We start from the raw sequence: 25,671 nt of genomic DNA, 5'->3' as shown, positions 1-25,671 counted from the left end.
GGACTGAGCTGCCAATATCCTGCCTACCCAGAGAGACCAAGTCCAGTGCTGCAAGCCTTGAGAGAGTTATAAGAATTAAAGTGCACGGAAATATAGTTATGTCTGTGGGGAAGAGAGATAGACTGACTTCCCCATGGAGCGGGAAAGGGAGTGTGCCATAGCTGAGTCCTTTGGCCAGTCCTACCATTTTATACGAGTATCTGCTTTGGAAGAATATATACTTGGCTGAACTGAGATCCTGCCTCAATTGTCAAGGAGAGACTTTGTCCAGTGTAGGCTAAAATTTTCTCTCCTAATAGAACCAAATGGCTAATTTAGAAGGAAATCAAAGCAAAACAAACTCATTCCACCTCAGCATTGTTTTTGTCTGGTTTAACTTACCGTGTGGAACCATTTCAATAAGCTGTATTATCAGTGAAGATTTTGTTTTCCCTTCTTTTTGGTCCCTGCCCAAGAGCTAGGCAAATGCATATCTGCTTTTGTTTAAATTCACACTCTCATGGTTAGAAATTCCCAGCATTACTTTATCCTCCAATGCCAGCCTTGCAGAGGCTTCCTTATGATGAAAGATCTTATTAGAGTTAGCTCTCTGTATCAAGGAGAGACAATCAATTCCTTTTGGAGATTTAATTTTAATCATGCAAACTGGTTTCTGTTGCCCTGTGTTCCATAAAACTTTCCCCGTTCCTTAGTCCTTGGTATTAGTTTCTGTGGATGGCAGGCTTCAGAGCTTGTCCTGGTAATCGGAAACAGGAGGTTACATTAGTCCCAGGTTGTGTTGCACACAGCAATTCTATTTGCAGAGTCTGTTTGCTGCACAGCTAACGGCTGCTTCAAACAGTGCACAAGTAATTTCCAAATGACAGATCTCCTCTCTGTCTGCAGCTGTTTTAAACTTGGTTTGCCACATGTGGTGTGGCCGTGACTCTGGAGGGAGTCATTCCCCCCAAGCCCTCCTCTTCCAGATCCAATGTGCTGTTGCCCTGAGCTGAATACTGAATATTGAATTTCCTTCAACAGATGAACTTCAGGCCAATTATTATTCAAAGAATAGTTTTAGGAGCTCATAAAACTAAACTAGCAACCCACCATTTCCAGATAATTTCTACTCAGAAGAAAGAGACAACATTCATCCCATGAGCTACGGTGAAATTAGTCTCAAAGTTCCTGTTCTTGGGGAGAATTCAGAACAGGCGCAGAGAGTGTTACCACACTGACTTCTGTGGAATTCTTTCCACTTCTGCTAGGGATCATTTTTGTCCTTTAAACTGCAAACTCTGGGGCTGCAAAGAGGGATGTGAGCACAGCTGAGAGTATCCTGCACATTGCCGCTGTCAGGCAACCGAGGCCCATATCCCACCAGTGCTGCCGTTTTTCAGCAGCATGACTGATTTATAACATGGTGGGATGGAGGGAATCAGACTCTTTTGTTTTGGCCGGTCTCCAAATATGCCTTTTAGGAGCACTCTTCTTATTTGCATTCCTAACATTGACTTTAGTGTTGGGACTCAGCATATCAGCTCTTGGGGTTTCTTTGGCTCTATAGCCAGATGTGTCTTTGGAGTTGACCTTTTCTTCGAACATGGTCCAACTGGAACTTCAGCTCTAAATGGTAGAACGTGGCACAGCTCTGAATTTCTAATTGTGGGCCCCCACCTACGTCTTTATGCAGAGCTTAACATCATCTTCGTTCTTTCCACTCGTCTACCTAGAGTGTCCTTGCTGCTATGATAGTATAGATATACTGGGGCTGGGAGACTGTCTCAGCTAATGGAAATCATTTGAATCTTTTTTTTTTTATTGTTCTCTTGTAAATCTCTGTGCCTAGGGTTTAAAGGTGGGCTGCTTTTCTGCTTCATCTGTCCACTTCTGCATTTGATTCTCTTCCTCTCTGCTCAGTCGATTTGTGTTCCCTGGTGTGTAATGGCTCCATCGGGCTGGCGTGGAGTAGTCTCCATGTTGGTATTATATACCCAACCATTGGATTGACCCAGTTCTCTAGGAAAAAACTACTGTTTTGTTTTCAGTAGTCTTTATCAATAAAGGCTATTTTTATCTCATTCAAAAGAAATGGCACTGAGATTATTGGGAGCCTGTGAAGAAGCAGCTGGGTACTGACAAGAGCCTTAAGAATACTTGAATGAAAATACTCACCTTGATCAATGCCAAGCCTTGGTGATTGCTGAATTCATAGCAGCCACTCCATTCTGTGTGCACAGCACTTTAACAAATGAGGGGAAAATTAAAAAAAAAAAAAAAAAAATCCCGTAGTATTTAATGGCTGTCAAAAGAATCTCAGCTGAAGTGAGGTTTGCCCTGGTGAATGGCTATTCATTAACCAAAAACAAAAGATGTAAAGGTCACAAGCAGGCATAACTCGGTTAGAAGGGGCAGACACAGATCCCCCAGCACCTTCTGCCCAGACATGCTTTTTGGTTGCTGCTAAAGAGAGGGTTTATGTCATTGTTACTAGTGCCTGGGCAATACCAGAATTTTTATTGGAAGACCTGGCTGGGAGTGTATGGATTAGCTGGTGTTCTTAATTTAGTTTAGTTCAGTTCAGTTTAGTTGGGATATGTTAATTTGTTAAAAGTTGAGGCTGTATTTATGTAAGCATACTGTCAGATAGAACATTTTTCATTTTAGAATTCGGGAATATTGCATATCAAGCAGCTAGTGCCTGCATGTGGTACTAGCTTGTGGCATTAGCTTGTGCTACAGAATTTGTGTATTTCCCACACAGCTCAGATCCTGTATTGCCATAGCCATATCTGGGAGGCAGATTTGTCTTTCCCATCCTAGACAGGCATGAGAACCATCTCTTTGTCCTGGAATTCGCCTTTCTTTTCAGTTTTCTCTGGAGTTTCATGTGTTTGTCTAGATATGAAATAGTTTTGAATTTTAGGGATTATTTTCATATGTAAAGGGTTGTTGGAGGTTTGTGGGGTTTTTTTGTTTTTTTTTTTTTCCCCCACTGACTTTTGCATTTCTTTATGAACAGTTATTTGCTAAAAAGCTGAATCAATATGGGATAATTAAAGGAAAAGCTCAGGGAAAGCAGCACAGCAGCCCAGGTCAAGAGTCACCCAAGAGCTCTCAGAAAACTGGACAGGTTTACAGCTGTGGGCGACTGAAGCCCTAGCCTCAGCGACACGATTGTTTTTCCAAGGCTGAAGAAAAGAGCTCAGAGGGAACAGTAACTCATTATGGAGTTGAGGCAAGGGGCCAAGCTGTGTCTCTGCCCCTGAGAAAGAGGAGAGGCATGCACAGACACAATGGCAGCACACTCATGCATGCACACACCTGCCTTTGATGTTTCCTTACATTTCTCTTTTGAAGGTCCTGAATCCTTGAGCAATATCCTGAGGTCCTTTTTCCTTTATACTGAGCTGAAAGTCTTCAAGGCTTGGTTTCCAGAAACTAGGTGTGGGAAAATAAAATCTATTAGATCTTTACTAAACCTTGCTTTTCTTATATTTTAAAATTTGTTTTAATTTTATTCTTTTTAAATAAATATATATGAATTCTGTTCAAGGTTTTCAAATACTGATATTGAATGCAGTTAAAAAAAATCAATCTTGAAAAAAAAAGCAAACTATGTTTTCTTTTTTTCTTTTTCTTCTTGCATTACTCCAGATGAAGCCTTTAAAAACTGAGTGCATTTTGAAAAGAGATTGTCTACTTCACCACAGAATATGATATCTGTGTAATATTTACCAATCTGCACAAATGCTTAGGGCAGCACATGAAGACGGGAAATGTACACTGGGAATGGATGTGGCGGTGATGGGCCATTGCACACTCGCCATACCCATCACAGCTGTTCTTCCAGCAGCCTCTCTGCTTGGCAATGGAAAGGACTTTTAAGGAGTAGTTTTAAGGAGTAAAAATCCTGTTTGTCCATATGCCCCTCAAAATTTGCCTCTGCATCCATAAAATCCTGCACAGCTATCATTCTGCTCTGCAGTCTGCTGATGAGTTACCACTTGACTCCTTACCTTCAGCTTTTATGTCTGGAAGTCTCTGGTTTGAGCCCACTGTGTCAGTCAAAACATTTGATTTTGAATTTGTTGAGCACACTAGGATTTTTCTACTCTGCAGTTAGAGAAGGTGCTGCTGAGACTTTAAGAAGTGTAAACAGCCGAACACATTTCTGGACAGGTTTAAGGTAAGCAACCTCCACTGGGAGAGTCACCTTTCTGTTGTGCCAGGACAATGATTATGCACTGCCTGAATCGTCTAGGATTTTCCAAAAGGTCTCTCATTTCAGGAGTGAGGAAATATCGCCTCTTATTTAAGAAATGGCTCAGCTACTTGAGCTGTCATCCAGGAGGCAAGACCGCTATTGCTAGTGCTGTGCTGTCCTGAGCTGTGAACACACTTGGGGCTTCCTCTCCAGGTCTTCTACTCACACTGGCCAAAGCACAGAGTTGGTGAGAGTGTTGTACAAGGATGATCTGAAATAGGCCTTCTCAGAGTACACATTTTTCCATCAGTCTGGAGTGGCAAATCCCTGTACTTGTCCATCCTTGTACATCCCATTAGCTCTTCCCTGTCAAGTTTGGTATCAGTCATACTTGATCCTTCGACTCAGCAGAACTGCTTCTCTTGTGGACTTGGTGCTTTGCCTAAGGCAACACCAAATGATCTTACAGCTCCCTCCGTTCAGCACTCATCCCCCTCCTTGCTCATCTTTTATTGAGCTCAGTCAGGCTTCAGCACTGTGCACATTCCTTCTTTGCTAAAGAACCTGCTCTGCCCCAACCAAGTCTAACACGAACTCTGGTAAATATTGTTATAAATATTTTACGTTAGAGCTTCAGTACAGTTTGTTCCATATGCCAGAAATCTTCAGCAGACCCATAGCTCACTTTATTCCCCACTCTAAGCCATTTTTAATCCTTAACATTATAAATGATGTTCCCTCTCACGCAGCTTTTTCACTGAAGCTTGGAAAACATTCACTCTCCTCCCACCTGTTAAAAAAGATTGTGTTGGAGAGGATCTAGATTTGCAACACTGAGGATGGAAGAAGTGTTTAGGCAAACGTGGAGAATGCCCTGTCAGTGCAGGGGTCTTGTATGGCATTGATAAGTTCCTGGTGCTGCTCCAGGAGCTGGCTTCTGCCATCCACCCACTTTTTCTTTGCTGCTTCAGTTGTGGCAGAAGAGAGATTTTTGTTGAGGTATAGTACCACCAGCTCACAGTTTACCTGGCAATGCTGAGTTTGACAGAGGATTGCCTGGTTTCATTTGGCAACTTGTATTACCCACCCAAGCCACTTGATGAGCTCTCTTCTCCGCTGATTTTGGAACAGCAGCCAGAGGGACTCAAGCCTGTCCAAACTGATCTAAGGCTTCCTAGAATTGCAATTTCTGTGAGATTATGTTTTTAAGCAAAAGACTGATCGGGAAATATGACTTATTTAGTTGCAGCTAGATTTCCAGTTTGGTCCAATTTCTGTGGCTTCATATACAACGAGGATGAATTTTCAACGTTGTACCAGAGGAAATCAGTATATGGAAAGGAGTTTAAGAATAATAAAGGAGAAGATTTTTTCCTTTGGGAAACAGCGGTACCGTGCACAGACAAGAGTTTCAGGCTGGTTGTCTTCTAAATTGCGGTGCAAAATGATAAGGATAATTTTGTCTATATGAATGTGCGGAGTCTTTTTATTTTAAATGACATCTTTGAAAGGTTATACTCAGATACGTGGGTTTAGAATAAGTCAGGGATGCGCAGACAGAGCACAAGCAGAGGCAGACAGCACAAAGAACAAAGTGAGCGTATGCAAAGACAGTGCAAAGGTCCTGATCTTTTCTACTGAACTTGGTGCCAAAAAGAGAGGTTGCAGAGAGACAGACAGATGCAGCCATGTCAGAAACCTGCCAAGAACTACAAGCCACAGCCCTAACAGAGAGGTAATGCAACACTGAGGAAAAGAGACTTCTGTATGCATTGTTGGAAATGAAATATATTTTTCCTCCTCCTAACCCTTTTAAGCCTTTAATCTTAATCCTATTCATCATCATTAACTTCAGAAATTGGCCAAAATATTTAAATGAGGTGAAATGAAAAGATTTAAGAGTCTAGTGAAGTCTCATCAAACCACAAAGAATAATCTCCAAAGATTAAGAAAGCTGCTATGACCCAACCTGTAAGGAATGAGAGGAGGAGGGAGGGAGGGGGGGGGGCTTCTGAGATGAAAAGAAGTTACCAATTAGATCCTTTTACTAACAGTATTGAGTCTTTTTCCCCCTTACAATAGCCCAGTGCAGAAAAAATTACGAAAGATGAATTAGGAGTTTAAATCCAGTAAAAGGCACAAAAAAAAAAAAAAAAAAAAAAAAAAAAAAAAAAGAGAAAAAAAAAAAAAAGGTAATATTTTAATAAGACTTAAATGGGTCTTTCAAAGGCACTGAAGAGCTCTTGGACCTGCATCTCTCACCATTTCTGGGTATAAAATAGGTTTTTAACTACCACTGCACTATGAAGTGCTTTGATGTTTATTCCCCTGATTTTTGTGCCTGCTGCCATTTGCTGTTGGTGGGTGTGTGTGTTTGGGGGGGGTGTGCGTGTTCTCTCCTATGTTCATTCCCCTGAGGCACCCATTGTAACTTGGTTTCAGTTACGCTTTAGTTAATGGGCACTTAAAATAAAATGGTACCCATTTCGCTTTAATTTCAAGAAAGGGGTAAAGGCCGTTCCCTTTCCATTTCCAGATGAAAGGAGCAGCGCTGCAGCTCCATAACGAACCTCAAATGAATTGGAGAGCTGATAAATTTAACGATCTCATCAGCATACAAATATAAGTGTCTGCGCGCGTGTGTTTTCATATACACACAGTTTGTGTCTGTCTAAAATGGGGACTTGAAGGAGATGGGGGACCTACAGATAACAGATTTCAGCAGTGAAAGGGAGCAGGTGGATTTTTTCAGGGCTGTGTTTCAGCCCCTCATCATGCACTGGTGACTGCTATGTGGATGCTCCACGTCCCTGCTGAAGGCAGGAGGATAGCACAGCATGAAGGGCATTTTTCAGCCCATTTAATGTAATCATAACATTGTGCACACCTGAATCCTCCTGCCATTGCCCCAGCAGAGAGTGAAGCTGCTTTAGCATCTGATGGAGCTGCTAGTCCCAAATGGCTTTCTCAGAAACTGGGACATTTAATATGGGGACTGTTCTCAGGCCATTTAATTGTGCCTTTGAATTCCTGCTCATCAGGACTCTCGTCTGGGGCAGGGGCACATTTCTTACTCTTTCCTTGCCTGCAAAAGTGCTGATGGGTGTGCAGTAGGTTAAAAACTTTGTAAAATCCAGCTGGGTTGCCAGGGGGCTGCATCATAGTTCTGAAGATGTATGGATGCCCAAACTCTCTTCTACAGGTGCCGGTAGTTCTGAGGAGACCCAACCCCAGGGAGATTTCATATTTGTGTGTGTTTTGCTGCTTCCAGTAGATGATAGTAGGTCTGACTCCACTATTTCATGTGTATGACTCCTGATTTTTCTCCTTCATATGGCCAGGGCTAATGCCAAAAGCACTGTGGCTACAGCATTGGAAAATACTGCAGCTTCTGGTAACTTCCTGTCTTAATCTCTCTGGTAGCACACAAGTAAAGTGTGGCCCTGCCCTGCAAAAAGTGAGTGGTAAAAGTAGATTAATTTTGGGAAAACTGCAGTACAGTCATTGGTTATGTATTTTTCTGGACTTTTCTCGTATGTTAGCTTGAACCTATCCCATGTAGTTTAAGGACAGCCCTTTCTTCCTCTCAGGGAATGTCCTTTCTATGGCAGTGTGAGTTCCTAGAAGAGCAGCTCAGCTTGGGTTGGGGAAATTTTGCATGGCTTGCATATAGAAACTTACCGGATTGTGGCATTTGTACAATGCATATCTTCATCCCCTCCAAAACACCCCACATCTCTGTCTCTATCTTCAGCTTCCACAGTGCCTTCAGAAAGATTAAGTGATAAGGACTGACTGCAAAACTCTGCAAGGAGAGCTTTCCCCTGCTCCTTCCTGAGCACTGTGGCACTCATTTCTCCATCCTCTGACTGGCCTATTTTATCCCAGTCCTGGCCATCAACTGCACTCTAGCAAACTGGAGCCTCCGATTTCTCCTACCCATTTATATAGCAGGCCACCACAGGGTAAAATATCACCTCTCTCAGCACTGACATCCATCACTTTAATGAACAGCAAAAATCAATCTCTAATTGACAAAAACATTTTTAATCAAAGTATGAGGCATTTGGAGCACAGAGTAGCCTTTCATCTTCTGTCAGTTTTTTCCTTTACAAGCGGAAGCAGCATGGGTTTGTAGCTGGCCAAAGAGACAAGTGGTATCAGTGGAGGAAAGCAGGGACAGTGCTTTCAGGTGATAGTATTAGAAAAAAAATCTGTTTCTCTCCTGCCAAAGCTCAGTTTTGGTTTGTGGGTCAGTGAAGAATATACAGCAGTAGTAGGAAGAGATTGGAAACACCTAGGTTTTTAATTAGCATAAGCTCCCTAAGACATCACTTGGGCCATGTTTTCTTTTTCCTTCTTTATACACGGTACCAAATTCTTGGGCATTTGCTACTAATGGTCTACCAGTGGGCCTCTGAAACACAGTGTGCCACCAAAACCCATCACACTAAACGGGCAGGTGAAGAAGCTCAGTTTAACAGCGCTGGTCTGTGTTGTAGCATTTAGGGACGTTGCCTGTGTACAACTGGGGGTTTCCCCAGGGCAGCTCTCCTGGTGGTGGAGACAGGAGAGATGGTAATTATTGTAAGAGCAGTTGCTTATAAATTTGTAGACGGCTGTGAACTATGTATGAGTAAGTGAAACAACCTGTCTGTGCAGCACTGAATGATTCTTTTTCCTCTGATTAGGGAGTCTCAAGATCTGTAAGGTTACTCTGGGCAGTTCAGTATCCTTGCAAGTGTTCGTGAGCCATAAAGGGCAAGGGAAGGTTATTAGAGCACCATATGGATACTTGGGTCTTTTTGCCATTTCTTCCAAGAAGGTATTATTACAAAGCATCTTTATCTATGTCTGGCACAATCTGAGAGCCTTGGCATCACTGCCAGTACCTGCAATTGAAGGGTAAGGAGGAGCGGATCAGTAGCGACGCTGTCATGGCACCTCTGCCAGTGCTTGACAGGGAGGCAGCTTGGAAGATGCGGCGATATTTGGCACGGTGAGGGCCCACTGGCACCGTGCTTACGAGAGGAGCAGTAGGGAGCTGCAGGAGTGCCTGATGCTGCTGGGGAAAGCTGGCACACCTTCCTGGATTTATGGAGGGAGCGATGGGGAGGGAGGGTGCGTCCTTGCCCATCACAGTTGCCAGTGTTTGCAAGGGAATCGGTCCAGGGGGCTGCAGTGGTACCCGAGCACCATCTGGCCACTCTGGCACTCTTGCTGGTGTTTGTAGGGTTGGCTTTGGATAATGTCTTTTCCTGATCAAAGGCCAGCATTTTGGAAGCAAGCCTGGAGTGTGTGTTACATAAATAGTTTGCTCTCCTGTCCAAATGGCTCCCACATCCCCAGAATCTTAAGAGCTTCAGAGAAACTTTAAATTGTGTCTCCTTGCAGAGAAACCACCTCCGAATATAATGACCAGTGGGATATTAATTCACCCTCTCTTCCTCAGGTGTTGACCAGAGAGAATTTGTTTGGAGAGTGGACCCTTAACTTTTCTCATTTTGCATATAAGGAGAAGGAGGCAGTAGAATTCCCTTGGCTGAATTCACCACAGCTGCTCTCTGGAACCTGTGTGTGTTGATGTTCAGCTGGAAATAGGCTGGCATGTCTTACTTTTATGCTTAGTCAAACTTCTAAATGTTTCAAAGGAGATAGTGATATTTGCCCATGAGTTTTATTTGTTCATCAGCAAAATGTACCAATGCTAATATTTTCAGCTTTCCTGGGCTTTAAGCACTCCTTGTCCTTCCCAGAGCTGCTGTGTGTAACCACAGAGGAAGAGATGGCTCTCGAAACAGCAGCCCGGAACAGCCTGTAACAACAGGAAGCGTGAGGAAGTCCAAAGTAGAGCAGAAGAGCAAGGGCTTGACTTTGTGGGTGGATGTGGAAGATGGATCACAAAGGGAGATGGGGAATGAGACAGATTTGCACCAAGAGCTGCAGAGGGCTTCAAGGCATGCTTGACTGAGCCCTGTGCATCCAGCATGTGCAGAATGGCTGCAAGAAGGTAGCATGAGGAGTACAGTAGCTGGGGACTTGCCTTGCCCAGTGCATGAGCCTTTGCCTCCTTCCATAAATGAAGGCAGAACTGTGAGTCAGCACATTTGTGGAGATGCCAGGAAGCATGGGGGAAAGCAGAAGAGTGGAGCACGGTTATATTCTCCTCTCCCAGAAATACTTGTCTCTGCTACTCAAGTCAGTGCCCTCAAGACCACTTTGATGAGCATTGTTTTTCCATTGGCTGAGGTAGTGTAGATGCTGACATTCATAAAATATGCAGAGTGCCTGGCCAGGTTGCTGGATTCTCTTGCTGCAAGCCTTTCCTACTCTATGTTGAAATATATGGATGTCTTTCACTTATAAAGATGAATGTGTTATCTAGATTGCAGGTTTCCCATGTGTCATGCCAGATGTCACGCTCAGTCTTGAAATATGGTGGAAAAGGAAGGGGGGTAGAAGTGAGCCCTGATTTAGGCAGAACCACTTTAGATAATTTTTCCTTCAAAGGTGAAATGGAAAGCCATTGTGTAGCAGTAAAGCTTGCCAGTTTGAATCCTGCCCAGCTCAGCAAACTTGGAAACTGCTGTCATGCAGCAACCTATGGGATAAAAAGTAAGTTGGTCATTTCCATTCAGTTCTGGTGGGCAGGAATTCACATCAGAGAACCCATAATTTCAAAGTGACCCACTTTTGTTGCTAGACTATTTAGAAGGGCCATGGGCTGAGCATCAAACTAAAAGTAACTTATCCTGTGACCTCCAGGCCACAGAACCTCCAGATGGGATTCAGGAGAACTGGACAAGCTGATCACAGGGTTAAACATTCATAAGGATTGTAAAAACTTCAGGAACATCTTCCCCTAACACTCTCTGTGAGATAGGCATGCTTTTCAGAATATACAGAAGCTGGGAAAAATTTTAAGAGCCCATTGGCTCTAATACTTGGTTTTCAGAATAACTGAGATCTGTTCATCTTTTATTTTTCCCTCCTAAATATCTTGGCATTTTCCAGAGACAGATGAAGAGCCCTTCTATCAGCAGCAATATAAAATTTCTTATTCTCTACTTCTCCTTACTTAATAGGCTGGATGCCTAAGGGATTCCTACACTTCAGATTTGTGTGAGTGCACACATATGCGTATGCATGTTTCTGGTCTCAGCCATGGTAGCCATATCAATCCTCCCTTTGTACTAATCCAGCTCCCTCTTGGCCAGTTTGACTAACAAAAATTTACCAAACAAGCAAGCAGAGCGGAGAGAACACATTAAGAAAAACAGCATCGAATGCAGCCTTGCGGAGAGCCATTGGCATCAGTCATCCCACAACAATCTGTACCACACGCCTCCTCTCTGTAAGGCCAGAGACAGCCTTTCCCAGCCTGCAGCCCTTTCACAACATTAAATGTAATGTCTTTCTTCCTTCTCCGGTGCAGCAGGTAGGAGTTCTGTTCAAGATTTCTTTTTAGAAAACTTTCCTCCTTTCAAAATTTGTGTTTGACTTTGCAAAAATTTATTCTAAGCTTGAAAAATTGCTTTTATATCCAGGCTGTTTGCTGTTCCTTCCAGAATAGGATAGCCCCAGGTATTGCTGCCAGATGAGTGAATTATGCTGTCCAGTTTAAGGTGGAGTTATCAAAACATCCACTGGGAGCATACATAACTACCCAACAGACTGAGATCTTTTCTGTTCTTTGAGCTGAATATAATTTCAGCCTGTCACTCCTTATCATATCCCCTTTAATCATGCAAAATATTTCCTCCCCTTCTCTCTCTCATCCTGCTCACAGACTTATCATTTTCCCCTTTAGCCTTCATTTAGTTGCAATATTCACATTGTATTATACATTCTCTATACAATTAAGTAGGGAAATTGTCACCACGGGTTGTCTGTGAGGCCAGAAGTAAGAATGGGTTCAAAAAAGGATTAGGGAGTGCATGGAATAGTCCATCAAGGGCTATTAAACTCAAATATATAGGTAAACATTGGCTCAGGAAGTCCCTAGGCTTTACATTGCTGTATGCTGGGAGAATACACTGGGAAGAAACACTGCTGTATTTTTGTCAGGTTTTTTATAGCCCTTTCATAGGGCATTTGCTTGTGGCCAGACATGCCTGGGAGCTAGCAGGACCTTTTGACCTGACACCACTGGATTTGTGTTAATAAATTTGGGATGGGATGCTTTTATCAAATTTTACATAAAACACCTTGTTCTGTTGTTACAATTATTACACAATATAGCTTTAAGATCTGCACCCTGAGATTTATAGCACTGTAGAGTCTTCCTGGACTTCTCCACAGATCCTCTTGATTTTTGAGACTGCAATTATTCTTGCTTCTTGCTGGTTTGGCATAAGTGCTAAAAACAATTAATCTTCAAGGGAATTAATCTTTTTGTGCTAAGGGCTGTACTAATCCAGAAAGCAATCTGGATGCATTAGATCTATGTTTTCCTGGTTGCATCTCAGTTTGTTATCCAAGTTAGAAGTCTCAGGGGAACAGGGAGAAGGAACTATTGTGAAGGGGATTTTTATGATTTTAAAATGCACTGCATAGCAGTCATCTTCCTTCTCATGCTCTGGACTTGTTTTATACAGAATCTGTTATGACAATATCCTGAAAATGCATGTTCCTGCCTTCTTTTTTTTTTTTTTTTTTTTTTTTTTTTTTTTTTTTTTTTTTTTTTTTTTTTTCTTTACCATTAGAAATATTAAGATTCTAAAGTGTTCCATTTCAGAATTTGAATCAAATTTTAGTGATGGAAAAGCAGACTCAATCTTCTCCCTCCATCATGTCCTCTTTCCTCTCCTCCTTCCCCCACTCCCAAAGTAAAAACAAAACAAAACAAAACAAAACAAACAAAAAATCCCCAGACGTATTAGAAGTATTTAACAAAATGTGAGGAACCAAACTTCCTTCATTTGGGGACCTCTCAATTTTATATTGAAACTTCTGCTGCCTTAACCAGCATTTGACCACAGACTTCGCAAACTGGAAGAAGCTGTTGTTTCAGTTTCAGCCTCTTGCCTGTCTCCCTGCACCCTCTTTTTCCCGTTTGTCCCTCTGTGAATAGAAACTTTGTGATTTGATGCTCTATTCTCCCTTGAGTGTCAGACAGTTGCCGGCTGGTGGAGAAGGGATCACAAATCTGTGGAGTGAGTCAGAGAGGAATTATGCTGGTGTGATGGGGACTTGGTAGGAAGTTGTGATGCTGGTTTTCTGCCATCTTGTTCACACTCAAATAAAAGGAAGTTGTAACTTAGGTATCTCCATAACCTATTATTTTGTCCTAAAATAAAACACTCGGGGCATAGGCAATCTCATATGAGTCAGGTGGATGTGTAATAAGAGCAGTTTTATTATGCTGAGGCCACTGTATGTCAAAGACTGACTGACTGAGTTGGTCCATAGCTGTATTTTGCCCTTCTGCCCCTCTCTTTCTTTCTCTCTGCTGGTTTAAAACAGTGAGCACAGGCTGTGACTATTTACTCAGACACAGAGCTGAGAGAAAAACTCCATACCCTATTAGACTTTTGAGTTTGTCTTTATGTGTCATTAAAAAAAAAAAAAAAAAAAAAAAAATATAGAAAATCACAAACACAGCTTACTTTGTTTTGGAAGGTATTTTGCTTTTCATTTCACATTTAATGAAGTAATTACAGTAAAATACTCTCAAAATTCAAGACCTAATTAAAGCAAAGAATAAAACCTCAATTGATCCATTATTTAGATTGGTGAGAAGTGAACATAAAGAAGCAATGAAAAAGTTAGTGTATTATGAGAGAAAGAAGCTTGCTTCCTTTTGGAGAATACTGATGGAAGGGAGACCTTGGGACAGTAACAGCCGGCAAAGGATGCACTTAAATTATTTACCGACATTTCCTCTTCAGAGAAGAATGGGGCAAAAGCAAACGTATCAAAAGGATGCTTTTCCCTGACAAACACAGGTGTTGCTGAATGTGTCTGATTCAGAAGCTGCCTAGTCTAACATCCTCCTTTTGGCAGACCAGCCCCCAAACTGCCCGGTAAGAAATGAGCTCTTAACTGCCCAGTTAAGTTTTCCTGTCCCATAGTTTGGCTGACAGTCTGCATTGCTGGCTGTCTCTGCCCCTGATGAGTGCAGAGTACGATGGCACTTTGGAGTCCTGCTTTACAGATTGCAGGGAGGTGCGTGCAGGAGGGATTTATGGGGGAAGGAGCTCGGCTGTGCCCGAGGGCACTCAGCTCTTTGGATGGAGCATGCTGTCACAGTCATCACCATCATTCACCCTTTCTCCAGCAGGGGCTGGCCAGAAGGAGCTGAGACACAGGGAAGATCTGACCTACCCAAGCCATCCTACTTTGATGGCTCTGAACAGCATCTTTCATTTCCAGTATTCTCTGTAAAACTGCTGGCGAAGCTTTAACCAAATTGTTTTATCTGCCTTTTTTTAGTTCCTGTAAAAAACAGAATGAAAAAAAAAAAAAAAATTCACTTTACCTGAAGGTGGTTTTAAGCTATAAAACTAGGCAGGTGGTTTGGTTTTATGAAGACCAACTAAATTATAATAAAGATTTTTGTTATTCTGGGTTTCCTATGTGCCAAGGCTGATTCAAAACTCATTCCATACTATCCTATTTACTAAGGCATCTCTATTGTTCCTGGAAGTGATAATGTTAAGTCTGCGGTAACTGCCCTCCTGGGTCTAACATCCCTCCACCTGCCTTATCATTCCTACTAAATTTACACCTGAATGATACTATGAGGGGCAGTAGCTGTGAGAACTCAACACCTCTGAAATTCATCTGTCTGCACTATGTGCTTAATTTCAGATGAACCCCTCCCAAACGACTGCCCTTCTTGTTTAGACTTAGCTTGGAGAACAGCGATTGCAAGGCATCTCAAGGAACAGCCCCATCTCACCAAATGGAATTCAGGTCTTTTCTACTTGAATTTCTCTTTGGGGGGAGTAAAATACAACTGCAAGAGAGTTACAGTCAGATGTGTATGTGTCATGTTGGAGTTTAATCAGTGAGTAAATCTCTGCTGCCCTTCCTCTGCAGACCTTTGCCAAGGGACAAAGCAATTACAGCTCTGTGTGTAGACGGAGTCCCAAACTGCTTGAGATGGTTTCTGCCATCCATCAATACATAAAATAGATTGCCAGTTCCCTCTATGAAAGGCACAGTACTCAGGTTCTGTTTCCCTAATGCCACCTGGGGAGGCAGAGTGGCCCTGAGTTGCTCTCTGTAGCAGGTTTTAGCAGAAATGCTAGAATTTAATCCCGGTAATGCCAAACCACTAGTAATTGCTTGGAGCAAGCGTAGGAGAAATTCTGCTTCCTCCAGCCAGCTGTAGATACTTCAGGTCAAGCAGTAGTTTCTCACACTTCTGCTTAGCAAATATGCCTTTAGAAATGTGCATAAGAGGCAAATAAACACTGGCCCTACATCTGCTTGGTGAAAATGGACTGTTACGGTCTTAGATTGGTTTGTATCTGAATGCACACAGAATAAAGCAGGGTAATAAATGCTGACTACGTGGCCACTTTTGTGTCTATTTCGATAGCTCGCAAAGTAGTATCCCCAAATTCCTCCAAAATCAAAATGTCTCGTTTTCCCATTAAAAAAAAAAAAAAAAAAAAAAAAAAAAAAAAAAAAAAAAATCCTTGGGTATGTGTCAATTGGAAGCAACTTCTTTAAAATAAAACCTCTAATAATTTCTAATTAAATGCCTGAAATAGAAAAAATTATTTGGTTTAGTTTGAAACAAAACTTTTGCTGATGTTCCAAAATCACTAGCAAACCGAAACGTCAGCCTTGAGTGTGCTGTTTAACTGTATCAATGTAGCTAAGGACAAATGACATTCAACACCATGCCAGAAGCAGTGGTTAAACTCCATAATTGTTTCTTTTATTGTCCCCCTTTGCACAGATTTTAAATCCCTTGTTCCGCAATTAACTTTTCTTTTCTGCTAAAGGCTCTTGTCTCCCGTGACAGGCTCTCTGATTACAAAATGTCTGCTGCAAACTCAGGAACGGCAGCAGATCCAAGGATAGGAAATCTGTTTCCCCGGTCATTACCTGAGTAGATTGGAGTGTCTGTGAGCTGTAATGGGCAGGGGAAGAGGGTGTGTGGCCAGAGATCCAGCAAACATCAAGAATCCCAACGACAGTCCTCCACTACGGCATTTTCACCCCTTCGAACTCCTTCCCTCCTTCCTCTGAAATGCATTTTCTGGGGAAGGAGGGGGCATGTTCAACTGGCAGAGGGAGCAGCGTTTCACCAGGAAGTCTGATCCACTCTTTCCTCTAGCTAGTGGCAATTTTCCTTCTGCTCACTTCTGTCTCAGAGATAAGCCCCCTTGCTTTGCTTGTCATTGTCAGTCATGAAATCAGCTGCCATTTCAGGCCAGCTCTCAGAGTTTCCAAACGCCTTTGACACATTTTGCCTGAACAGGAGACTGCTGAGAATAGCTGCTAAATCTTTAAATCTGGTTTCACACTTAGTCGTCTTTGTGGCTTTAAGTTTGTTGTTGGCATAGCTGGTGTTCCAGGTCACTGAGAGCCTGGGATTATTACTCAAAGACCTGGTATTAATATGAGAGACTGGCAGTTTTATTGAGCCACTCCACCCTGGCTGGGGTTCTAAAGCAACTAGTTCTCTAAAGACCTGCCCCAGAGCGCTCTTTGTCTGTCATGAAGGAGGGATGGGGAGGGGAAGAATGACTTTCCCTAGGTCCTTCCAAAGGATGTGGGAGAAAGGGAAAGTCGGAATGTTACTGTACCACTATTTCTTTCTTGGTAGGAAACCAGCAATACTTCTCAGGATAGGGCGAAGGTCCTTGTTTCCACTGAGTGCTACAAACTCACTGCCATGTTGCTAGTGTCTAAGAACTCTTGATTCTCATTTCTGCACACTTTCCTTCTTCCTTGCAGCTTAATGAAACCATTCACTCAACTGGCTTTTATCCCTCCTCCCCTTCATCTCCATCTGTCCACTCCAGGTGGCAGCTCATCTGGATGAGAGTGTACCTTCAGTATCATGGCTCGTGCATCAGTGATAGCTCCTATGCACAGCGTCTGTTGGATGTGTTGCAAATTAGCTCTTCTGAATTCTGGAAAACACACAGTTAAGGCGGGCGGGAAGAAAAATGTTTGGATTTAACTTCGTAACAACGCTAACAGTATGTGACACTCTAAAGAGAACTCCTTTTCTCCGTGTTTGCACATTCATTTCATGAAGTGACTCCCTAAACAATTTACAAGCTGAAAATTATGGTTGTGTATTAATATGACAGACAATCTGTCCAACTGCAGCCACCTTCTGCAGCTTTCTTGGTTGTCATGGGCTCTGAAATCAGGACACTGAGCAGAATTTGGCATAAAACATAAGGACTCAAATTGTCTGGGGGTAACCAGCCACTTCCATGGCAGGAACAGCAAATTAAATGTCTACAGAGCCAGCAAATATTTGTGACACTTGTTTCCTGTGGACCAGTATTCTTCCACCACATCCTAAGACTTCTTGGTTCTCTGTGTCTGGCTTATCCTTTGTTAGTTAAACATGTCTGTCTCTCAGCAGTTTCCAGACTCCTTTCACATCTATTCTATCTGTTACCCACAGCTGTGACCCCAAAGCTGTCCTCCTGAATGCTGTCTCATGCCCCAAGCATCCTGTCAAAGTTCCCACTGAACACGTTAATAAACCCAAATTTGAAACCAGTATTGATTCTGCTATTGAGTGAAAGGCTGGGCTGCATGTCTTCTCTTGGTCTTGCCCTGGCAAAGAGAGTCTAGGAGTTTCTGACTTCCTTCCTGCCTCTAGATTGAAGCCCTAGATGCTCTTTGGAGGGGAGCAGTATTTCCCATTCCCTTCTCTTTTGTTTCTTTCCATAGCTTGTTGATGTTGCTCATAGCCACAGTCTGATTTATTCTCTCAAAAGCTCAAACTTTGGTCCAGCTCTTGAAGCTACCATTGAGGTCCTGCAGAACTCATTCTCTTACTGGCTTTACCTCCTTGCACTTTGGCAGGTCAGAAGATTCAGAGCTAAATGATTGCCAAATTTCATCAGAAGTTACTGTCCTTCCAGAGCTTCTTTGCTTTTCAGATATTGCTACCCCTGCTTTAGTCACTGTCAGATTTCAGTGGGCTTGGCTTTTATATTTTTTCCAGTGGGAAGAAGTTGTTAAAGACCTGCCAGCAGATCTTCCTCTAGAAGCTGTGTCCTAACCCATCATCTCTGCTGGCATCTTTGCTTAAGCAACATGGCTTTATTTTATCCTGCTTCTTGAATATCTTCCCTTTTCACCCCCTTGCATCTCTCTAATCCATTGCAACATCTCTTTTAGTCTCTCCTGGTCTGTCTGAAATCTGGGTTCCTGCAGTGCTATGCTATGTCCTTCACTTGTGGTCACACCTAGCTGTCCACACATCTGCCGTCTCTGCGGATCTGAAAGCCTCTCCCAGGTGTGAGAAAACAGCATGCATCGCTGCATTTCCCCAGCACACTTCTCACTGCTCTCTCTGGAGCACAGTCCTGAGCTGCTCAGTGCCTGGAAGAGCCAAGGCACTCCACACCACCTGCTTCTGCAGGTTTGTCTGCAGCGTCTGCTGTCTCTAACTGCTGGCTGAGTGTGTAGGGAGGGGCAATGGCAAGAAAGGATTATATTCATTACAATATTAAATAAATCAGGTGGAATTAGCTCTGAGCAGAAAGCAGCAGCTGGCTTTCGCAGTGTTGTGACAGGCTCCGCCAGTTATGCAACGCAAATAGAAAGTGTCTGACTTCTGTTGCTCCTAGGCCATGACAGGCTTAGAAAGACTGGCAACTTCTTAAGGTCTTCTCCAGAAAATCTGTTCTCTGCCCCAGCCTCTGAGAACCTCCAGCCTCCACTGAAAAGCACTCATTCCTCAGGTCTGGCCTCCATCAGAGCTGTGACGAGAGGAACGTCCAGAACCTCCAGACTACTGTGTGCACTCTTATGGCCCGCCATGGGAGCAAGGAAGCACTTGGTTAGCTTTATTTTCACTGATGCAGTGGGCTATTGATTTTAACTGGTAGCTGTGCTATGGTAGTTTTTTAACGCTTCGACCAGCAAAATGAGGCCATGATACCCACACCATGGCGCTTGCCCTAATTACTCTGCAAGGTTAATTTGCTGAGGCTGTGCGGGTGTGTGTGCCTGACAGATTGATTCCTTTGTATTATATTAGCTAAGGGAGGACACTGAGTTTCATATGTATATGGGGGAGGGAGAACAATTAGACGAAGGAGATCTGCTCTGGTAGCATAGGCAGGTCAAGGTTATGCTGAAATGAAATTATAGCTGAAATACAAAGAGTAAAATCATTGTGAAAAGACACCAAGATGGATCAGGATGAAAGCTCTTGAGGAGGAGATGGATCCTTTGAATTCAGACGATAATGGACTTGTAGAGGTGTTCAATCTTGACATGAGACCGTGGGGAGGATGGTGTTATATATTTCTATGTGTATGCACAGAGGAAATTTTATTTTAATCTTGTTTGACAGAGTCTGGCTGTAACTGAAAGTTAAGAAGATTACTGTCCAGGGTCAAGAGCTACAGTATGGAGCTCTGTACCATGGACACAGGTCTCTGCAGACAGCAAAATGATAGATAATGATTTACGTTTAAATCACAGAAGATCAGACTTCTCAAGAGAACTTCTTTTCCTTATTCCAAAAATCATCATATTTCCAAACAGAAGAAGCCCCTGTTAGAAGAATACTGTCTTGCTAAGATTACTGCCTTCCTTTAAGAGAGTGAGATGGCCCCGTTTGCTGCAGAAGAGGCTGATCACCGGCCAGAGGTGTTACGGAGCTTATCTCAGCAGAGACTTTAGAGATACCTCAGCAGAGCAAGAAAGCAGGTCGTGAAATAAGTGGGAAAAGGAAAGGTGGTGGTTCCGAATGCACTCACAAAACTAGAGCCAGAAGATGAGGATAACTGGAGAAGAACATAACGCAGTGGTAAATACTTCCTAGAAGTAACCCCGTGCTCATATTCACCTCCCAGTAATGTCCTCATGCCTTGTCAGAAGAGCAAGTACCTGCTAATCCGCAAGCTGTCAGTCCAGGAAACTCCTCTCCAACGACAATGGAGAGCAATGCCCTAGGTCTGAGTGCATCTCTAGGTCCATATGCTTTGTTCTGTCCAGAATACTTCTTGTAAGAGTAAAGGGAGTAAGGCAAAGTTCCACTCTTGGGTAATTAAATTCTGCCTCCGTAACTTCTCCATCAGCTGTAGCATAGAAGAGTGTTGGGTTTGGGGTTTTTTGTTTTGTTTTTTTTCTACAGCTAGGAGGACACAGAACAAGAGGTCTATTGGTAAGAGGTTTGTCTTGGATTTGGTCCCATCAGTTATTTTATGTGACGTCAAATTTCAAAACAAACCCAGGATTGCATGAAACCGATTGGTGAGGCTGCGCACCCAGAGAACTGCCCTAGCTGTGGCAGTGATTTTTCACCCAGAAAACGTCAGTCAGAGGGTGGAAAGAAAAGGAAAAGGAAAAGCATCTTTTGCCTTGCATTAATCTAGAAGCAGTTTGTGGAACAGATCTGAGTGAGGTGAGTGGGAGGATGAAAACTTCCCTGGCACATTTTGTGATTTAAAAATAATAATAAAAAGAAACCCCTTGCGTTCTGAAAACTCTATTAAAAGAAATGTACTTACTGCAGGAGAACAGCATGAAAGCAGAGAGTAAGGGCTTCAGCAAGGGGAATCTGAAAAAAAAATTGTATTTGGGGCCAGCTTTAGGGAGTGGAGCTGAGAGCTGAAGGAAACAAATGGCTTTGCAGTATCTGAAGTAATAAAGCCAGACCAATATAGATACATTTGGAGCAGCCAGTTACCTTATGCTGAGTGTTGGGGAGGCTGGGAAGGAAAAAGCGTCCACTTGCAGATCAAGTGGCAGAAAGATGCAGCTTTTGGCTGTCACGCAGAGGCTCACGTGCAGTTTGAAAGAGGCAGACTCCTCAGGAAGTGTTGAAGAACCGCTGGTTTACAAATATGTGTGACCCAGTGCCCTCCCCTTTGCTCAGCTGTGGGCAGGGGAATTCATTTGGAGAACCTAAAAGCAAAAGGGCATTGTAAAACCAACGTGGTGGTGGATTTTGCGCACAGGAAAAGAAAGAGAGGGAGTTTGCTTCCTTGTGCTCTCAATAACGGTGGCAAATTTTAGAGATAAACAGTGGAAAAATGAAACGGAGACACTAACACCTGGGAGTGTTAGTGCAGGGAAATAAGAGTGGGAAGAGAAAAAAAATCTGAAATGCTGAAGATGAAATGTGCTTTATGTTTGTGGAAAGGTGGGATCTATGACAAACTCAGACCTGGAGTTTATGTTTTATTATATATTTTTCTCTTGACCCCTGGAGAATACACAAATAAAATCAATTAATGGGCCTTGAAGAAGAATTACTTTAAACTGTTCAATTAAACACTGCAATGCAGAGAACAGAAAGGAGAGGGGGGGGAAAAAACAATAAATACATCTGAAAAAATGGACTTGTCTGAGGCGCCTGGGCCCCGACATGCACCATTACTGACGGATCGAATCACACTTCCATTAACACCATAATCTTATAGACTCCACAGGCCGTAAAAAAGGGATTTACTTTAATCAGGTTTGGTTAGGGCTGAATTTGAAAAGCGCTACAAGTGAAATAAAACACGACCTCGTCCCCCCTTTGATTTTCTTTCTTCTCACTCTGGCTCTCTAATTTACAATTTGCCAGCCACCAGCGGTTCATTCCTAATGGCTGCGATCCACTGGGGTATGTCGCACTCTCTCCCTTTCTGTGGCGGAAATGATTAGGGAGAACATAGACCTTTCGTTTCCATCCCCACCTCCTGCTTTCCTGGACAAGCACCCAGGATGCAGCATTTCTTTCCATATGGGCTGTAATCCTCCACGTTTATGTTTTCCACACCCTTTCCCCAGCTGTTCTGGAGTTGATATTCAGTCACTTGGTCTCTGTGGCTGTGAAGAGATTGTGGAGGAGGGGGAGGCATGGGCTAGAGATCAGCAGTTTGCCCATTGGCTTATGAGTATCGACCCCTGAGGAGAGCAGGAGCGTCAGAGTAATGTTTTCTACTTCTCCTTCTACCTCCTTTTTCTTTGCCTCTTCTCTATATTTCAGCCTGTTAAGTTTATCATGTGGGGTCAACTAAGTATTGTGATTTCTATTCCTTTTTTAATTCATCCCCAAAAAGGGCAAATCCAACGCTGTGCAAAGGCTGAGCTATCAAGTCTGTCTGCTTTTGCTGCCCCCACTGTCTCACTATCACTAGTGATAAAAAATGCCATGTTTTTACTGTTTAGAGAGGTGCCTTATTGAGTGTCATGGTTCCACATTGGTCGGCAACTCAGCCCCATGCAGCCACTTGCTCACCAGGACATTGGTTGCCAGTGGCCAAGCAGGTTAATTCCATTGTTAGTCAGCCTGTTGTCTTCTCCTAGATTCTGCTGTGCTTTCCTAGAAGTCGCATCTTTGATCCATGGTAATGTTGGCACTCAGGTGGCAGCGATGAGGAGCTGAAGATCACAAGGTCACCTTGGGCTTACACCTGTAGGAGCAAAAATAAAATGGAGCAAGGAGCAGTCAGTTGGAATAGCTGCTGCTGCCCCTGCCAGTGTGCGCTGGCCGGCGACAGGGTCTATACCGTGCTATGGTGTCACAGGCAGCTTGGTGGGAAATGGACTGAGTGAGTCCTGGGCACAACACAACAAAATTAACTCATAGCACCTGTGGAGAACTCCACTGGGTCAGCTGTGGCACAAGAATTGCTTTATGATAGCTGGATGCTGACAGGTGCATTTTGATTCCCAGCCTGTGGAAAATCATCAGGTTGTTCTACAGAATTGCAGCTTTCCTGAAATTTGCCCTCACTTACCTCACATTCCTTCTTTCTTCTCCAACATGCATCCACTACATGACTGAAGATATAAAATCCTTGTGCTTAGCTGGAAAACACTGCCTACTTCTCCCACACAGCTCTGCAAAGGTAGAGACTTCCTCTCAACCAAACGGGACTTATTCCTCAAGGTTTTAATGATAAAGATTTAAGATCAAATAAAAGCAGTAGGCAGGAGAACAGTTTAAGCATTGCATGGGGGATCTGGTTGCATAGCCACTCTTGACTTCCTGAGCACTGGAAGATGGAGGAAACATTATTCCCTAGTCCAGCTGGGAAAACCTGGTACTGGAGAGCTGTAATGGAGGGATGAAATACCACCCTTCTAGGTCAGTAGTGCTTGATGACTCCTAAGGCATGGATGAAGGAATAGGCTCTGCAAGAAAGGAAACCCATCAGAATGCTTCATAAAATTAGGTTCAAGGTACAAAATTTATATAGTCCTTCTAAAAGCAGGGAAAACGTTTTGATTTTGTTCAAGTTGTTCAGTGCAACCAGACATGAAGAATGACAGGTGAAAGTGAGAAATACAGAGGAAAATGAAAAAAAAATGAAGGGAAACGCAGGGAAGGGGAGAGTGACACGGAGGAAGGGAATACTGGCAAAGAGTAATTTCAGTTTAGAAGGAGATGTCAAATGGGAAAGATAATGTTACACAGACATTATGGATGTTCATATGTGTGCTTGTAAGGTTTGAGAGAGAAAAAAATGGGGAGGAAACTAAAGGGAGGAAAGCAAAAAAGAAGTCTGAACGAGAGTTTGGTCATGGGAAGGCAAGGCTAATGTTAGCAACTGATAATAAAGGCAGGCAAAGAGGGAAAAAAGCATACAATTCACTTAAAAAAACTCTCCAAGTTTAAAAGCTCCCTAGAGGCTTTGTAATAGAAAAGGGCTTTTAAGTGCTATTTTTTCCCCCTGTTTTTCCTCTGGGGATGTCTCAGAGGGATGATTTATTGTCTAATGTATTTAAAGTGACAAGGCCAATTTGCGCCCGCGTACTGCGGCAGTGCCAGCAGCTCTTCTCCCCGTGTCGCAGGAGGCACCTCCTGCTGATGGCTCTGCAACACGGGGCTGCCCCTCTGTGCTCCGGCAGCGCTGCTGGCCAAGGCTGGACCTGCCTGGCAGGACAGCTCCGGCAGGGAAGCAGCATCCCAGGACATTCCTGGCATAGGCGGCGGAAGTGGGAGAAGTGGGTGTGATGATACAGGGAGAAGATGGCGAGAGGCTAAGCCTGATTCCTGGACTCAAGAGAAACGGGTTTTGGGCGACCTTTGAAGACACAGATCATGCTCCATTCCCTTTCCATGCTGCCTTCTGCTACAGCAGCTGGCCCATAGTTCTGTCACAGCCTCAGCTTCTGCTGAGCTGTCTGCGGGCCAGTTTGGGCTGTTTCTTATCACTTGCAGCTCATGAGATTTTGCCTTCTTCTCTCAGTCTTTCTGTGGAGACTTGCCACTGAGGCATGACTGCAACCCTGTTCTCTTCATGCCAATACAGCTACTGCAAGCAATAAGCCTCACCTTCTCAAGGAGAATCTAAAAAAACTCAGGGCTAAGGTGTTGTTTTTTTGGTTTTTTTTTTTTTTTCCTTAATATTAAGCCTGTGCTTACTTTTGCTCTATTACACTTATATTTGTACCCCTTAATACAATTCCTCTACGTCCTTTTTATTTACACACTTGTAGATGGTTAATCTTAGCCTTTGCCAAGCAATACATATTTAATTATTTTAATCTCTTCTCATATGTGCTTTCAGACTCCTAATAATTTTTTTTTCTGCCGCTCTTCTCTGAATTCCCTGAGCTCATCAACATCTTCTGTAAATGTGTGTTGTCCAGAATTGAGGGCAGCATTCCAGGTGCTGTCCTGCCAGATCTGTATAGAGGGCCAGTACCTCCTCATTTTCTGACATGATTTCTCTGCAGATGAAGCACAGCATTATGTTAACTTCTTTTTTCCTGCTGCTGCTTCTATATGACATTGCATATCTGTAACTTAATTTGCTGTCCACTATATCCCACAGCCCTTATTTGATCATTCCCAATTTTCAAATATACTTCTCTTTTAACATCCTGGTTTCCATTTATTTTCCCTCATATGTATGAACCTGGATTATTATAAGCTGATTCTCATTTTCTCTGCAGGTCCCTACTCATAACATGTTAGCTTATGTTTTATTTGTCTTTCTACAGCAGTGGGTAATGGAAGAAGCTATTCATTTTTTCTGTAGCCTTTTATTCAGTTTTTGCTCCTCTGCTCCCCACAATTCCTTGTGCTCGTTTGCTCACTCTTTCCCTGGAACTGTGCCCCTCGCTCACAAATGGTCAACAGCCAGGCAGCTGTGCCTTGTCTCTGTTAGGAGCCAGGGAGATTCTCCTTGACCCGAAAAGCAGCAGCAGCAGCAGCTCCCTGTGCTCAGCTCGGCTGTGTGAATGCCAAGTGCGCCAGCCAGCTTTGCATGTCCTAACTACCGTGTGATGCTTCCTCTTATAATCAGTCCGAGCATCACTGCTTCTCCCAATTGCCCCCTGCACTTAATTGACCAATAGAGCTAGACATATGGAGG

At 43.2% G+C, this 25,671-nt stretch overlaps 1 protein-coding gene across 3 annotated transcripts in view; it reads left to right on the top strand.

The window, feature by feature from the left end:
* LSAMP (limbic system associated membrane protein) overlaps nucleotides 1–25,671 on the top strand; it is a 987,281-nt gene that overhangs the window by 246,007 nt on the left and 715,603 nt on the right. For all 3 annotated transcript variants that reach the window (XM_058419186.1, XM_058419185.1, XM_058419187.1), the window contains exon 2: nucleotides 14,999–15,103. In XM_058419186.1, coding sequence (XP_058275169.1) covers nucleotides 14,999–15,103 — 105 coding nt within the window. The remainder of the gene's footprint in view (nucleotides 1–14,998; nucleotides 15,104–25,671) is intronic.

This window comes from Hirundo rustica, chromosome 2, assembly GCF_015227805.2.
Source record: "Hirundo rustica isolate bHirRus1 chromosome 2, bHirRus1.pri.v3, whole genome shotgun sequence".
Classification (NCBI taxonomy): Eukaryota; Metazoa; Chordata; class Aves; order Passeriformes; family Hirundinidae; genus Hirundo; species Hirundo rustica.
The sequence above is the reverse complement of the archived record's forward strand: the minus strand, read 5'-3'. Positions and strand labels throughout refer to the sequence as shown.